Here is a 17971-nt window from a genome sequence, read left to right as displayed (position 1 = left end):
CTTTCAGCGAAGTTTCCTCGGGCGTGCCACAAGGTTCAGTGCTTGGACCTATTTTATTTCTTATTTACATCTGTGATCTCCCTTCCATTGTACCATCTAACATTCTTTTGTTTGCTGACGACTTCATTGTTTTTTGTGAAATAAAATCCCCGACGATGCTAACCTTCTTTGCGTGATCTCTCTAACATTTCTCTTTCGTGCAATGAATGAACTATGGAACTTAATGCTAATAAGTGAAAAATTGTGCGAATATCAGGATGTGCCAGCACTCCGCCTGTGTACTACCTAAAGTACGTTTCCTTAGAAGCGGTCACTTCATATAAATACCTGGGTGTCCATTTTTCTGCTGACCTTAACTGGACGCGCCATATTGAGTACGTTACTAACAAAGCTAACCGCATGTTGGGCTACGTGCGCTGTAACTTCTCCAAAGCCCCATCTTCCTTGAAATTACAAAACACTAATACATTCTAAACTGGAATACGCCGCCGCCACATGGGATCCCCGTCATAAAAAACTAACTAGCTTGTTATGTTCTTTACGCTGACGATACCAGCGTGTTTGTTTCTGGTCATGACACACAAGAGGTGATTGCTAAAGCAGAAACTGAGATGACAAAGATAATCAACTGGTCCAATGCCAATGGTCTTAAGATTAACGCAAAAAAAATCGAAAGCCATAATTTTTAAACCGAGTGGCAAACAGGCTATAATGCACCATCTTTTAACACTCGGTACTGCTACTATTGAAGTTGTCAACCAACATAGGATTTTAGGAGTGACATTCTAGTCTGATATGAAATGGACACACCACATCGATTTCTTGCGCAAATCACTATCATCGGCTGCGGGAGCACTTGCCAGATGCCGACATTATCTCCCGGAAAAAATAAAGGTTCACATTTACCACGCATTATTCACGTCACATTTAAACTATTGCTCGCTTGTTTGGGGAACAACAACGATTAGTAACATTAACGCAATTTTCCTTCTACAGAAAAAAACTCTTCGTAATATTGCTAATGTATCGTACTACCATCCGACAGAAGAATTGTTTGTGAGGTATAAAAGAATAAAAGCAAAACATTATCTAGAATTTCGTTTACTGCACACTCTCTTTTACGGAAATAATGCCCTTCAAACGTTTTTAAAGAACACCGCAAGTTTACGTAAACAAAAAAGCGATGGTCGTACTCGCAGTTGTGACAGATGGTTTGTACCACACCGCCGTACCGATTATCTCTGTCAGTCCCTACAGTACCTACTTCCATTTCTTCTGAACGATTATGAAAAGAAGGATGTATATTTCGAGACCTACAGTAAAAAACAACTGCGACAGTATTTTGTAACCCACTAAACAACTTGTCTACAATAATCATGCTAACTTTGTATTGTATGTCAATTCCGCTATGTTTTCTGATGTTCAGGAAGAATTGAGGCCGAACGCCGATCACCTGAAATTCTCATTAACAACGATTGTTTTGTTAATAATTGTACTGTATAGTTGTTCGAATGATTCTTTGAAGATATGTACTTACACTGTAATTTAGTTTGTAACCACTGCTGCCTTGTATGGGCCCCCAGGCACCTTTCAAGCTGTCGTAGAACAGCTTTTACGCCTGGGGGCCTTCAACCTCGAGTTGAAATAAATGCATTGCATTGAAATAAAAAAAAACTGCTTTGCTTGAGATTTCTCAAAATAACGCTGCTCGTTTGATCTTGCCCTACTTTAACCGTACCGCACAAGCATGAAAGCTATAATCTTTCCTTACCTCTTTTAGCATCCCGCCGGCAGATAATTTGTCATAGCCAAGTTTCATAAACTGTATCATCCCATGATGCCCTCAGTTCGTCCCGCAGATACGTGTCAAGCAGCATTGATCGTCGTCACAAAGTTGGCATTGAAACATAAAGCCTATAAAGAAATTTCAGTTTTTCTAGCTAGGTACATCACGTGAATGGAACCGCCTTCCCGCAGACATCGCTACCTTAGTGATAACCAGCATTTTCGTTCTGCCTTTGCTAACATTGTATGAAAAAATATTGTTTTGTAATATGCATGGCATCTATGTATTTTTTGGTCTTGTAACCAATCCACTCTTTAATGCCTTTGGCCCTGAGGGTTCAATAAATAGAATGAAATTTCATCCCAGAGGAGACGTGAACCAGGCCAATGACGGTATGGACGAATTTGATAACCTGTGATAACGGCTGCACTGGGTATCGTAGACAGCGCCACCCGCATACTGAAGGAACGCTCTAACCACTATGTCACTACCTGTTTTCATAACACAAGAGCACGCAGTGCTTTAAACGTTGCTTTAAATCGCGGAGCAGATAGAATTTTTCATCAACTACGATGTTCCCGTAAAAGCTATAAAGCATTTACTTGCTGCCTTAAGGCGGCGCTGGCGTGGATGCTAATCCGCGTATAAAGGTACCTTTGATCCTTTCGCGCTTTACTAAGGTGTATGGGAGAAGCCTTTGCCCAGCAGTGGGTGTAGTTAGGCTGATGATGATGATGAAAGGTATCAAAATCTTCAATTTACGATGCCTTATTCCAGCTTTTATTTGGCAATTGTAAGCTCTCTTCTTCTGCTGTCTTTCCACACATCTAAGGATCGTATAAAACAGGGGTTCCAAAAACATACGGTTGTGCGGGCTGCATTGAGAAAATGAAATGTCGTATGCAACGGGATAGGAGCCCGAAAATAAGAGGGGAGAGAGGAGTATTACTTGTAATGGTGATTTTTTAAAGAATGTGGTTCTTGCTGCTACTGATCCGGAGTGCCCGGGCTCGAACCCGGCCGCGGCGGCCGAGTTTCAGTGGAGGCGAAACGCAAAGGCGTCCGTGTGCTGTGCGATGTCAGTGTACGCTAAAGATTCCCAGGTGGTCGAAATTATTCCGCAGCCCTCCACTATACGGCACCTCTCTTCATTTCATCTCTTAGTCCCTCCTTTTATCCCTTCTCATTACGGCGCGGTTCAGGTGTCCGCCGATATGTGTGACAAATACTGCGCCGTTTCCTTTCCCTAAAAACCAATTTTCACTTTTTCTTGGTAGCCCAATCCAATCTCTGTATGTTACATAAAAAAAAACGACGAAAGTTAGTGGTGTGATCAAGAGGCTTTATTTCTAAACTTAAGAATGAATCTTCAACTCTAAGCATGCTGCTGGCTTGAGGTTTGACAACGCTTAGCAGCGATACGAAAAGCAATATCCGGCGTTAAGTCTTGTGCATTGATGATCCGTATGCTGCCTCTCGGGTGGTCGTCTATCAACCTTGAACGCAGAAAAACTTGTCCGCTTTCAGTAAAGACGATAGGTGCTCGCGAACATGGCAATGATCCTTGTCGCTAGGTGCCGCAAAGTTGGTAGAACTGTCTTATAAACAGAAGTGTAAAACTCTGAGACACCTATGTCTTCAAGCTTCTGTCATAAAGTGGAGCTTCCTTGAATTTCATTAAGATTTATTTGCAGCTCAGGCTGATCATCGTCGACTTGCACACCAAATGGAAAACAGTAAATGTTTCACCTGTCGGCAAGAACAAAAAAAAGCGAACCTGCACAAACTTTGGTATAAACACTCCTTTTTCCGAAGTAACCGGAACATAGCCGGAATGGTCGCGTGCGCTTCCGTCACTCGTATGGGGCCGTTTCGTTGTTCAGGGCCTTTCTAGTTGTCGATACAGAAGCGTTAAGGCATGACAAAAATGATTCGTCGGAACAGGGAAATGTATGCAAAATGCCGTAATTTTATTGAGAAAAATTCTATTTAGGACTTCAAAAGCAGTACTCTTGAGGTGCTCTTTAGTGACCCGAATCTAGTTTTGAACTTCTGGTCTGCCTCTCTGCGAGGCAGGCATATCAGCCCTCTACATACGTAACATCCGGTTTTGAAAAAAAGATAATGTAAAGCTACAACTATGCGTCTCCGTGTTGAAAATGCAGAAAGCGGCGACAGGGCGTAGTCAACCTGATGCCTAAACACTCTCAATAGGACCAAGAAGCAAAAGGGCAAAACAAGGCATTGCAAACCTTTGTTGCGTTGTACAAAACTATTAAAATTTTCATTATACGATGCCTTCGAGAGGTCTATCAGGCACCTTCTTGAAATACTCTACGCATCGAATAGAACTGTTTGTTGGGCTGCTTGAGTCCTTACGACCAAACTTGGATGCTCGTGGCCTCGAACCAAAAGATAAGAAAACAATTATGTCGCATGTAAGAATGCGGACAAAGTTCAGTTGAGACGTACTGACAAATTCCTTTTTCAGGAGCTGCTAGTAGCAACGCAAGAAAAATGACTTAACACATAGCTCAAATTCCGCAAAAGCCGAGGCTGGGGGTATCCGGCTTCTGGTTCCTGGGCGGCTTAGCGCGTTTGCGCATGCGGGAGATCAGTCCGGGCAATAGCCCCACGACGATTCCAGCCGCGTTTCCGGGTGCCCAGAGAAAGGGCATGCTGACGCGAAGGAAGGCAACCTCGAGGACGGCGCCCAGGAGGGGAGAGCACGGCAGCTCGAACCAGAGGAAAGGGTAGCGCCCCCTACGCAACCCGAGGCACATTGTCACCGGTTCTGGAGCACTGCTGCCGATGCGCTGGGCAGCTTGGGCAAGAGATACCTGCGAGAAAGTTTTGAAAGCTTCGTGGGATGAGGCATTCAAGGATGCGACGCCTTTCGAAAATTGAGAAATTTATTTGCTTATTGTGCATCTCAAATGACTGGAACCGCAGCGGTGGCCTAGTGGTCTGAGCATCCGCCTGGCATGCGTGAGGTGCGGGAATCGATCCCCAGTGCCGCCGGGTGCCCACCGGTGACACAGGATATAGGTGCTCGGCTTATTCAGGGTGAAATGCTTGGGAAATGGGTCTTTGACTCCACCTTGAGAAGAAGAAAAACGTTGCGCCATGGCGCTCTTTGGCGCAGATGCCCTTGCGCGATAAAAATTTATCATAATCATCATAAAATAACTGTAAGAAGGGTATTACATCAAGCTTAATTAATTGCGCACTAAATGTTACTAATATGCATTGTAAAGGTATGCAGGGTTGTAGTGTATTGCACTGTTTAAATGGCCACCACTCAGCTGGCAAAAAGCAAAATAAACAAAAACCAAGAAAAATGAAATCAACCACGCCACTTTGCCCTCTGGACAAATGGCTATCATGCAGGCATGCTAACAATGAATAATATCCCATTCATATTTGTCCTTGTGGCAGTTACTGTTGGCATTTCGAGGGATTAATGGTCGCGGAGTGCTTTTACGTTCAGAGGTTTACCCCCTCTAACACTTGCAGTCACTTCCGGCCAAGAGTCAAGTGTACACCAGCCTTCATTGAAGTTTCAGTCAAATAGGGCGTATTAACCATGTACTGCCCAAACTTTGAAATTGAAAGAGTCAAAAAGAGAAGTTAACTGCTTTTTTTCTGAACTACCACCTTCAAGGAATATGTTCATCCAATTTTAGCATCGGAGTGATTCACTTAACAATTTTGTCCAGCGTTTCCGACTCTCTCACAACTTGGTCGCATAGTATGCAAGCTTCGAGAACAATCAGGATGCCACCTACTCTGTGTAGTTGCCTTGTGAGCACATGAGAACAACACACTTGTGCAAGGATTCCCCTTCTTGCACTAGTAGCTCCCATTCCAAAACGAAGAAGTGTTCACGAAGACTACGAGTGCTTTTTGCGAAACTAGCCAGCTCTGAACGCTAATTCCAAGGGCTTTGTTTCTTGACCAAAAGTGCCGAAGAAAAGTTGTTTTTATTACGTAGAAGCACATTACGCTTAGAGTAAACCGCAGCTCACGCTTAGCTTCTGCAAAGCCCCAGTAATTTTCTATGACACTTTGCTGTCTCGGAGCCTTTTCAACGGCCTTTTACAATAGCGATGCGCCAGAGACTCGAATGGAAACCGGCTGTTGCCACTATTGTCCTCTCCGCTGAGGCACTGCAGTGGTTCTATAGCTGGACATTCTTGTGAGCCCACTAGTAGCTGTAGTTGCTCTGACAGAGAAAGCTGTAGTAGGAGTTCTTTAGCGAAGTAATCATTATGTGCCGACTGGAGTTGTTAAAATCATCCATTCCGCACTCTCTCCAAATACAAACCCGGAAATTCTACCGTCAGGTAAAATGAAGTACACTTTCTGGAATGAGGATGAAGCCGTAGTAGTGCCCATGTTAAGTGCTTTGCGACAATCCATAAGTCGCTGTGAAGTCAGCACAAGACAACTGCAGCCGAAATAGTTGCTGACTCGCCCCTTAGAACAGCAGACCTGATTCCACATCTGCTCGGAGGAGGCGGCAGAGATGGCGCGGGCATCTCGTCGCCCTCTGAGCTTACTGTCTCAACGGCGCCATCGAAACTATACCAAAGTCAGTGTGGCGGTTCTCTCGCATTCCGTTCCAACCTTAGCCCGTTCACATTCCACTACTTACCTAGCCAGCAGAAATTTCAGTCAGCCCAATACATTAACGTAATTTTAGTGGCAAAATAAAGTTCTACATTCATGAGGTTGAAAAATGAAGCTTGGTTTTTTGGGGAAAGTAAATGGCGTAGTATCTGTCTCGCATCTCGGCGGACACCCGAACCGCGCCGTAAGGGAAGGGATAAATTTGGAGGGACTGCGAGAAGAAAGGAAGAGTTGCCGTAGTGGAGGGTTCCGGAAAAAACACGACCGCAGCGGTCGGGTTCGAACCTAGCGCCCTAACCACTGAGCCACCGCGGCGGGTATGACATTGCGCCGAAGAAAGTAATTTTGTGAATCAGGATTAATGAATGAATTGAGCTGTATTTCTTCCTATAAAAATTTTAACTTTGGAACTTTTTTCAACTCTAATACGGCGACACAATTTCTCTGCTTCTTCAGGAGGTCTCGAGAAAAACAGTGCTAGCTGCTGTGTTGACTACGTCGTGCAGCCGCCTTATGAAATAAGCAGATGGTGGCGTTGTGAACTGACTTAACTTTGTTCAGTACCAGCCTGAGGGCGCTGCACGTCTATGTATCGATTAAAAGACAAAGCCGTAAGGTACGCCGAATACAGCTTTTGAAATTAGGTTTGAAACGGAAAAGGCCAGTATGCATGACAAGTACTCCACAGATCGAGCCATGGCTGTTAAGTTTGAGTCATATTCAGTCAATGCATAAAATTTACAATTACCGGAAGGCCCGGGGTGGGGTGAGATGGCAGCTGAGTTGGATTAGCGCAGTTGTTCGTTTTGAGGCGTTGCGCCGCTAGATTACACGCATTTGGAGACCAGGAAGCTCCGCATCTTTGCCAGTTTTTTTTTCACTGTCATAAGTCGCTTGCGGCAGTTACTTGGTTATGTAGGCTTGTTCACACCATGTAAGCACACCGACGCGAAGCGACACAAGAGTGTAACGAAAAATTGCCACGTTTCGTTATCGCGACGGTTCAGCGGCAGTTCCATCGCTGCCGTCAACGTGGAATGTGATTCAAAAGTAATTAAAACAATGAATAAATGGTGATTACAACGTCGCAACATGACTCAAACGGGATTAAAAGGTAAGCATGCAAATTACATGAATTGTGCTAAAAAGAAAATAGAGGTAATTACTGGCGAATAGAACACCTGACCCATAAAAGGCGAGTCAGACACGCTATATAGGCCACGCAGTTAAGTTCGCAGGGCTTGGTTAAAGCAATGTTCTATAGGTATGTCCTTCGGTCATTCACATAATGTCGTAGCTTACGAGTGTATGCTAATTAGTATGTGTGTGATTAGGCAGGCGCTAATTAGGGTGTAGTGATTTAGTTGAGGAAAGTGCCTGCCGGTGAGGGGAGAGCACACGAACGACCGTACGCTTGTCACGTCACACTGGTTTGTGACGTGATCTCGTAACATTAGTATAATACGTAATCGGGTAATATGCAAATAGATCTCAAGTCGAGTTGCTGATGGGACTCTTAGCGCTATCGATTCATTTACAAGGAAGCTTCCACTTGCACGTTTTGTCTGATTTTAACTTCAGTTACTTATCTTGATGATGGTGCAGCTTTCTTCTTGAGGCGAAGTTCTAAGTATGATCATAGGAAAATCAACTGCCCGTGCCGGTAAAAAGGCAGAGATAAACTCCAAGTGTATTTTATCCCACAAGAACACCACATTATATCAATGAAAAGCCCAGTATTTATTTCATCCATAGAAAACGATATTCTTCGAAAACATACGGAAAACTGCTTTTTCCCTTCAACATCGAGAGAAGTAGATTTTTCGAATTTCATCTTGGCAGAAGGGCCTATAATGGATGGACAGAGTGTTTATGCGGACCGGTGGGTTACGCTGAAGATGCAAGGAGCCTACCTTGTCAAGGAACTCATCCGGTGGTATAAGACAAGCTGGACGGTCGGAGCGGGCAGCATGGGACACGCATTACAGCACACACATTTTTATGTGCCTTATGGAGATTGAGCCATTGTTTTGTATATGCAATATGAGTAAACAGTACACCGTATTGGAAAAGTAGGCTTGTCATACGAAGATAGAGAGAATATGTGCGAATATAGGCATCCGCGACCGAATTGCGTCGGAACAAAACAACGTTACCATCGTTTCAAGACCCCGAAAGAAACAGTTCCACCTTGAATCTACCTTTCTGTCTAAGTTGCTCGCGGGTAGGGCTCGACCAGAAAAGCTTTGACTACGTCCAGTGTGAGCGTGCCTTATGAAAGGAGCGGACACCTTAGCTTATTGTTGGTGAGAGATAAACTTGGACCAAATTTAGTGGATGTGTTCATCCAGCTGTTGATCGCGGACATAATTTCTGTCACTTGCGCTACACGCTGTTGAAGAATCTGCACTCGTCGGTTCTCACCTTTAATGCGAGCAGAACGGCAGTAAGACCAGTGAAGCACTTGTACGGCATCTCGTAAGCGTGGACGCCGTCTAGGTAAGAGCCCAGCAGCGACCATGGCAGCAGCGTGCATGCAATGAAGCAGTACACGAGGCCTGTTGTCAGCGTGAGCGTCAGTGCCCACAGTGCGAACTTTATCGAGCCCAGCCCCTTCTCGTAGCGCCAGCCGAGGAACATCAGGGAACAGGCAACGTAGGCCACATGGAGGTCACTGGTGGCATGCAGCGGGGACAGGAGCAGCAACTCCCAGTGGCCCCTGCGAGGAATAAAATCAATGACGAAAACGGCTGTTACCCACGGTTGGTGGTATTAAACGAACGGAATGAGTTCCACATCACACGTACGTGATGATTTTTCCACCTGTCCTGGAGGTCCTCATTCTCTGGTACATTTAATATTCGAAACGATACGAAAGCTGGCAGCGAGCGATGATAACGGCGCATCAATGGAGGAAACATTTTGTTTTTCTGTTATCAAGGTACGAAGAAATGACAAACGATATCTATGTGACCTCCGTGCAGTGACGGTATACGAAAGAAGCAGAGTACACGTGGGCAAGGAACATTTGGCGCAATCATTTCAAAATCCCCACGGCCAGACAGCATGTCGAAGACTTGTATTACACACAACTCATTCGTACCGGCACATGTCTGTGATATAAAAGCAACCAGAACCTTAAAACTGCTCATAGTGACTGGAAGGACTGAGCAGCTGTGGCACGTTTTACAAGGTGAGGGCTACGACAGGACATGGGAGAGTCGAAGAAAGCGACGTAATGAGGGTAAGATTTAAAGATGGCAGATAACTATTTAAATCAGGATAAGGACTAATGGGGACGAGGTTTTTAAAGGGGTCGACGAGGGAGGAAACGCAACATTTGGGCATCTACCCACACTGGGTCGGGACAAATCCTCCTCAGCGCCTAGCTCCAATACAGGGGCCGTCGTGCGTCGGAGTCACCACCGTACCGTGGTGGGGAATGGACCGTTGATACTGGTATAAAACCAGGCAGACCTCTCCTGTTCCATTAAAGTTCTTCTCCTCCTCCACTGGTGTAAAACTGTTCTAACTTTTGAGTTTTATTTTTTCTCAAAATAACTAACACGCATTTGTGAGGGAAACGCGTATTGCGTTCATTTTGCTGCTTCGTACCGCTTTCTCTGCTGTCTGGCGGGTCCGCACATGAGCGATAATTTAACACTGACGTATTCGAGTGGGAAATGTTTTGAGGCCAGAGCCAACAAGAGTGAATGCGCCTCTGGCAGAATGGCACCCTACTTTATACCCGTCGATAATAGGCGTAAGTGCACGTGGCCACATAGAACTTGCCACAGCGGTAGGGAGGAAGCTGGTGGCAAGAAACAGCGCACCTGTTGAAGACCAGGTCGGAGCTTAAGCAAGGCGCATGAATCACTGCTGCCCATGAAGCCGGCAGCGCTGTGGCTCGAAGCGCCACGATGAGCCCCGACACGAGCGTCGCCACGAAAGTTGGCGTAAAGAGCGATGAAGATGTCGGGAAGCCGTAGACGTATCCGAAGCCCACGAGCACGCCGGCCAGGTGACCCAGCAGTGAGCTGCCGGGGACTGCGATGTGGATTAGCAGCAGCTCGAGCCAGACAACCCAACCAGGGAAGGGTCTCTCCTGATACCACTGCACATTCTTCAGGACCTGAGTGCAAGTGAGAGAAATTAATCAGTCCCCTAAAATCGAGTCCTTTGTCTGCTTAAGTAGAAAAAGGAGCGAAGGGGGTGCATAGCACGAGAGATTCGATTGAACTCTATCGCAACAACAAATATTCGTCGTTTTCGTCAAGGAGAGTGATAAATTGAAACGAGAAAGTTGGCAAGGCTACAGAAAAATGCTTTCCCTTTTGCCAGCGTCGACAATAGACACAGCTGTGACAGATGGTAAAGTGCTGTTTAGAAATCGCTTGCGCGGTATACGACCCTTTCCTTCTCAACCGTACATCCAAAATAAGCGTCATTAGGCGAGAAATTATGGACCAAGAACTGAATTAAACCTTGCTTCTCTTAGGTCACTTGGTGCTTTGAGAGGAGTGAAATATCCTGCTCTAAATACTCCTGATGACAAGAAAGTACAAAGTACACGGGCAGAGCATGTCCGTGCCATTCTCTTTTGTACTTCATGTTATTTCGCTCTCTTTATACCTTCCTTTCGACTAACACGATGCTGTCTGGGTAGCGTCCCCCACCTTGAGCGCAAAAACGACACCGGAGAAGCCGATGGAGCAGACGTAATAGAAGTAGTCGTCCTGCAGCAGGCTGCCTACGAAGGACGTGATGAGCAAGTCGACGGCCCCGACCTCAAAGAAGAAGAGGATCAGGACGCGGCCGAATCGTCTGCTGCCCATCTCCTTCTCCAGGATGATGCCCTTCCAGACGAAGGAGATCATGTTGAAGTAGAGGTGCATACTGTCGGCGTGCTCGAGCTGTCCCAGGACGATCCGCCTCCACTGCCTCCGCCACAGGACGGTGCTGACGCTCATGCATACCTCCCAGGGAGAACGCCACGTTACGGGCACCAGCCTGCAGTAGATGGCCACCTGCAGCATCGTCGCCGCGGCGGTGACCGGAGGGATGCTGCGGGGCCCCACTTCGAAGAACATTCGCGCCAGAAGCAGGCCGACGCCCCAAAAGTCGCCCAGCCTTCGGCGCAGAGACAAAACGGCTGCATTGGGCCAGGCCATTTCTGGTTCTTCGTCACTGCGCGAGCGTTCGCGAGCTCTAGGCAGATGATGAAGATGATGACCTCAAGCTTAATGGCACATATCTGCGGCAGGGGGTATAGTCGTTGTTGTCCACATACTATGGCACATGCCCACATAGGGGGGATTGGCCAAGAATTGCGGGGGGGGGGCACAGAGAGGTTTTGAGGTAAATAATGCCCGGACGAAATTAAAATGAATGGTAAGGACGGAAGAAGTAAACAAAAAGAAACAACGAAATGAAACGGAAAACGCAGAACGCACGCAGGAGATCGAGACTGATGCTTATTGCCGAGTAGTTAAATGATAATGATAATTGTAAGAATAAAATTAATATTGAAAAAAATAAAAAATAGCAAGGTAGCCATCTTGATTCCATTAAAAAATTTTACACGGCGGTAAAAACAGATTTGTGGCTGTACCCAAGTATGGTGGCTCCAAAGGACAATAGGACTGGGCTGCTCAAACAAAGGCCAAGCTGTTGTAGTGGTTTCTCTAAAAACCGTCTTCGCATCATGGTGTACCGACGACAAAACAACAAAAAAATGGTCTATGGTTTCGTTCTCATCACAAAATACGCAGACGGGATTAATCGCCAACCAAGACCTGCTCAAAAAATGGCCTGGCTTAGCTAAGGTTAAGCCTAGGATGCGAAGCATAATAGATTTGTGAAAGGGATTCGGTATCGCCTGCCCGTAAGTCAGGCTAGTCTCTTCGTTGTTTAGCGATCTCCTGGAGGAGCGAGAGTTAGCCTTGGTGGTGGCGGCCGCGCGGCGACCGCGCGAGTTGAGCCCCGTCTCTCCTCAGCTGGCGTGACGTCAGACCACGTGCTCGGCTGCAGCGCCCCTAGCGGGAGGAGCGGGAGTTAGCCTTGGTGGTCGCGGCCGCGCGGCGACCGCGCGAGTTGAGTCCCGTCTCTCCTCAGCTGGCGTGACGTCAGACCACGTGCTCGGCTGCAGCGCCCCTAGCGGGAGGAGCGGGAGGAGCGGGAGTTAGCCTTGGTGGTCGCGGCCGCGCCAGGCTGGGCTATGGTTGAGCTAAGTAGTGTCCCTATTATGCTTCGCATAATAAAAACTTAAGGGTGGGATCCGGCAGCGGAGCCTTGATAGAGATGCCACGGCAGAGTGCATTATGCAACTGCCAGCGTGTCCGTAGTATTTATCTTCTTCTCTCCCATCAGATGAGGAAAAAACAACGAAGAAAAATTGGTTGAGAAGGCTGCAACCAGCAACAGGAATGTCCTCTTCGCGATTCAAATTTTCCTTTCAGGCACGATACGGCTAGAAAAGGAGCTTGGGCTTGTTGATTTTCCACCCTGACGTTACCAGCGCAGAACGTAGACGGGACATGAGAAGAGAAGCACACACAACAAGAGCATCGCTCGTTGTGTGTGCTTCTCTTCTCGTGTCCCGTCTACTGTCTGCGCTGGTAAAGTCAGGCCAAAATGGCTGCCATCCTAAAATCTTTGTGAATTCCATCTTCTTGCTACATACGTTCAAAATTCATCTTAAAATTCACCAAAGCTTCCTAAACACGGCACGGTTAGCCTCTTTCTCGTTTTCAGTCACCAATTTCACAGTGTTTGATTTTTAGTTTCAATCTTAAAAATCTGCATTTTATTTTTGTTTATTATTATTATTATTTTAAGTGTTTTGAGCACCTGTCAGTTGCCGCCTGTTTCTTGGCCAATCTCCCGCAGTGAAAACGCGCCATTATTTTCTTGAGGACAACAACGACAGCGATAAAGGCGGTTGTACGGTCTCATGGTATTTGGATAAACACATTCATCCAGAACATACCAAGAAGTTTCTTTACCACACCCTCGTTATGGTCTCAGTGTTGAATTGCGCCTGCACCGTGCTTTACAGAAACATCGCATGGATGTCGTATTCTGTCTGAGGGTCTCTTCCCGCGCTTTCGGCGTGAAGCGTAGTTTTGCTTTCATTCGTGTTCTCTTACTTGTCAAGAGGCCCGTGGTTTTGTGCGATTTCCTGCAGAAATTATTTAATAAAGGCTACGAAACTCAACCGGCGTTTAATGGATTAGAAATAGAGCAGGAAATTGTGAAATTCATCTGCGGCTTAAAAGGTTTGGTTTATGGTCTATTGAGGCTTAATGTGCCAAAGCGACTCAGGATATCAGGGACGCTGTCATGAAGAGCCCCGGAAATTTCGACCACCTGTGGCTCTTTAACGTGCACTAATATCGCACAGTACACGTGCCCCTAGAATTTCACCTACATCGAAATTCAACCGCCGCGGCAGAGATCGAACCCGCGTCTTCCGGATCAGCAGCCGAGCGCCATAACCACTGAGCCACCGCGGCGGCGCAGTCATCTTCTGGTCGATAATAATAATAAAAAAATGCCGGTACCGGAGGGCAATCTGGTAAACTAGCATAGATGTTTGTTTCCCTTATGTTTTTCTCGTTTACATTTAGATCAATATGTTTTTCAGAGCATGAGTTCTTTTCCAACGCAGAAAGGTGAGAACTAACATCGCAGCTATATTTGCTGGACAACCGTTATAAGTGACCTGGTTTGGCAGTGTGGAGTCAGAAAAGCCCGACTAATGCACTGTCAGCAGTTTCTACTCTACCTGACCTGAACAATTTTGTTAATTTTTCATTTTGTCTGCCCTAATTAAGGCAGAGTTTCTGTCAATGCATGAGTTCCTCTTGGACCCTGAAAGATGACATCGCCGCTACATGCTGGACAACAACGGGTCAGAAACGTGGAGGCTAACGAAAAGGTTTCAGCCTAAGTTAAAGGCAACGCAGCGAGCCATGGAAAGAAAAATGATAGGCGTAATGTTAAGAGACCGGAAGCGGGCAGAGTGGGTGAGGGAACAAACGCGGGTTAATGACATCCTAGTCGAAATCAAGAGGAAGAAATGGGCTTGGGCAGGGCATGTGATGCGAAGGCAAGATAACCGCTTGTCCTTAAAGGTAACGGAGTGGATTGCAAGAGAAGGCAAGCGTATACAGCAGGGGCGGCTGAAGGTTAGGTGGGCGGATGAGATTAAGAAGTTCGCAGGCATAGGGAGGGCGCAGCTGGCAAAGGACCGGGTTAATTGGAGAGACATGGGAAAGGCCTTTGCTTTGCAGTGGGTGCAGCCAGGCTGATGATGATGATGATGATGATGATGATGAGTCATAAGTACCCTGGTTTGCCAGTGTGGGGTCGGGAAAGCCCGACTGATGTTGTGTTGAGAGTTTCCTCCGTAGCTGACTTGAATAATTAAGTCGATACACTGGGCACGAAGAAAGCGACACTGCTAGTGGGTGGTGGTGAGATCCACACCTGAGTTGTGGTGCGCAGCGACAATTTCCGAACCATTCCTTCCGCGCTGCTGCGCTGACAGCGTCGTACAGCGGAGCTTTGTTATTCATACATGCACCTCTCTGGTCTTGTCGGTGTGAAGTTAAATCAAAGCTTTAGGCTTTTCGTAATGAGAGTGACGGCACCGGGGAATTAATAAAGGTGCTCCATATCCTATGGCGTATCTGTGAACACCAAGCGGAGCAGGAATGGTTTAGTCTGGAGGCGCCCAGGCTCCGTTGCAAGAAGCTTGAGCTCTTGTGATTGAGTGTCGCGAAAGCACTGGGGTTGGCGACGGTGGGGACAAGAACACAAGGATGGAATTTGCCAGCCACTTAATGGTATCCTGTTTTTCACGCCGTCTTCAGGAGTCTGGTTCAAAAACGCCTCACAGTCTTTGCAATCGACGGAATGAGTGACTACATTATTTCGGCGTGAACGCCTTTCGCGCGTTCGCGTAGTCGCTCACTGACGCACCGTCCGATTTCCCCAATGTAAAATCGGCCGTATGCCAATTGAATATTGTAAACAACAGCACAACAACAGTTGACAAATTTATTTCGGTGTTTCTTCTGACACGCCTTCTTTCTAATAGCGCAGTCACTCGTGTTGCCGACTGTAAAGACTGTGAGGCGTTTTTGAACCAGACCGCCATCATGGCCAAATATAAACATCAGACGTCTAAGTCTAATAAACAGGTGCTTTGAAGATGTTGAGTATGGCCCAAGCTATGGTAGTGTGACAAAGTGATCATATGACTATGACCATTGGTAACCTGACCTTGACCTTTGACCTTGGCTCTTGATCTTGACATTTGATTTGATATAGTAGGCACCACATCGACAATGGCCTTCACTGCCTCACAGGGTCAAACCGAACTTAACTGCGTGGTGGTATGGCCCAAATTATGGTAGTATGACCACGTGATCATATGACTATGACCATTAAGTACCTAATCTTTGATCTTAGCCATTTACCTTGGTATTTTGTTCGAGATAGGGGGCACCACATTGACAATGACATTCCATGCCTCACAAGGTCAAACCGAACTTAACTTCGTGGTGGTATTGCTCAAGCTGCGTTATATGACTACGTGATGATATGACTTTTGACCTTGGAATTTGATTTGCGGTAGTGGTCACCATGTGTACAATGGCCTTCAGCGCGTCACAAAGTCAAACCGAACTTACTGCGTGGCGGTATGGCCTCAGATATGTTAGTATGACCACGTAATCATATGGCTTTGGCTATTGGGTACCTGACCTTCATCTTTGATCTTGATTCTTGACCTTGGAATTTGATTTGAGATAGTGACCACCACATCGAGAATGGCCTTCAGTGCCTCACAAGGTCAAATCCAACCTGTGTGGTGTATGACCCAAGCTATGGCAGTATGACCACGTGGCCGTATGACTATGACCATTGGGTAAGTGACCTTTGACCTTGACCTTGGAATTTGATTTGCGGTAGTGGGCACCACGTGTACAATGGCCTTCAGCGCCTCACAAAGTCAAACCGAACTTACTGCGTGGCGGTATGGCCTCAGATATGGTAGTATGACCACGTAATCATATGGCTTTGGCTATTGGGTACCTGACCTTCATCTTTGATCTTGATTCTTGACCTTGGCATTTGATTTGATATAGTGACCACCACATCGAGAATGGCCTTCAGTGCCTCACAAGGTCAAATCCAACCTGTGTGGTTTATGACCCAAGCTATGGTAGTATGACCACGGGGCCGTATGACTATGACCATTGGGTAAGTGACCTTTGACCTTGACCTTGGAATTTGATTTGAGGTAGTGGAGAACATGCTTAACAGAGCTTTCGCTCGTATAACTAGGTTCAGCCACATTGAACTCCAGCCATGTGTTTGTTTACATTCTTGCAGTTCTTCGCAGCAGCTTTCATGTTAAAATCCTCCAACAATAAATCAGTCAAGCTGTTGCATGGCACATCTTTTTATTCACCTATGTACAAAAGACTGTAGGCTAGCCTATGTGCAAAGCCTTCAGCAGGAGTGCTAGACATGTCACGGTACCTTAAGAAAAAGGAAGAAAAAACATCACAGCACCCATTCGCACTACCTTCGGCAACATCTCGCATAGAATTATTAGTGAACTTGCACAATAACGATGACAACAAAACTACGCAGAGTAAGAGGACTTCTCTGGTTGGGTGAGAGCAATCAAGTGAAAATTTCTCATTCGCGGGCGTAATCATCGCCACGCACGTAACGACCACAGATGAAGCTTAATAGAGTATCTTAATAGAGATGAGCTTAACAGAGTATAGTAGCATCTTGCATGAAGTCTACCTAATGAGCTCAGTGAAAGGGTTTTCTCCTGCACTAGTTAACGCGAATGCCAGAATCCCATGTGCAAACTGGAAGGTAGCACATGGCATCAGCTATGCCGATTATCGTCGATATGTTTAGGCAGGCCTTTCTAAAGTTTAACAGCAGGCCTAGTGTCACTGTATTTCATTTGTAGCCGTAGTAGATGTCCATCTTCAAGTTCTTCTAGAGTATGCTGGCATTCTTCAAGATTTTGTTCTTGTTAAGGAAATACTTTTAGAAAGTCTTCTAGCACTGTAGCGGCTTCTCGCCTTCTGTCACAGTGCAGACTATAGTTTCTCCAAATTGGATGCCGTTGCCGGCGTCCACGTATATTGAAGGCTTTCGTTAGAGAAGCCGTGCGTTTTGGAGTTAACGTATGACTGTCAGTTTTCAAGCCGACACAGTATATACCTCTGCAATGATTACACACAAGCTCCATGCACTTCCAGGTCGCTTTGTGCCAAAAAAAGCGGCGTGTTGGATTTTTTTGCGAAGAACTGAGGTCATTTACAGCGTCCTGGCGCCTGTCAGTTTCATCGTCCAGTTCAGAAAAAAAAAGTCTACGAAGCGAACGTATGCGAACTTCATTGTTATCGATCTTAGTCGGCACGCTTTTTGTTCGAAATTTATAAGTGCTTCCGGAGGAACACTCCTCTGGCTATTCGTCAAAGAGCGTGATACGTTTCCTTTATTCAACCGCCCTTT

The 17971-nt window shown here is 46.2% G+C and overlaps 1 protein-coding gene across 1 annotated transcript; it reads right to left on the bottom strand.

Moving 5' to 3' along the window:
- Nucleotides 1–4320: 4320 nt before the first annotated feature.
- LOC144109656 (uncharacterized) lies at nucleotides 4321–11589 on the bottom strand. The gene is made up of 4 exons (XM_077642465.1): nucleotides 11095–11589; nucleotides 10252–10550; nucleotides 8843–9137; nucleotides 4321–4626 (listed from the first exon to the last, which is right to left on the bottom strand). Exons 1-4 carry the CDS (start codon nucleotides 11587–11589, stop codon nucleotides 4321–4323), a joined length of 1395 nt encoding a protein of 464 aa, XP_077498591.1.
- Between the last annotated feature and the right edge of the window lie 6382 nt (nucleotides 11590–17971).

Source organism: Amblyomma americanum, chromosome 11 (assembly GCF_052857255.1).
Source record: "Amblyomma americanum isolate KBUSLIRL-KWMA chromosome 11, ASM5285725v1, whole genome shotgun sequence".
NCBI lineage: Eukaryota > Metazoa > Arthropoda > Arachnida > Ixodida > Ixodidae > Amblyomma > Amblyomma americanum.
The sequence above is the reverse complement of the archived record's forward strand: the minus strand, read 5'-3'. Positions and strand labels throughout refer to the sequence as shown.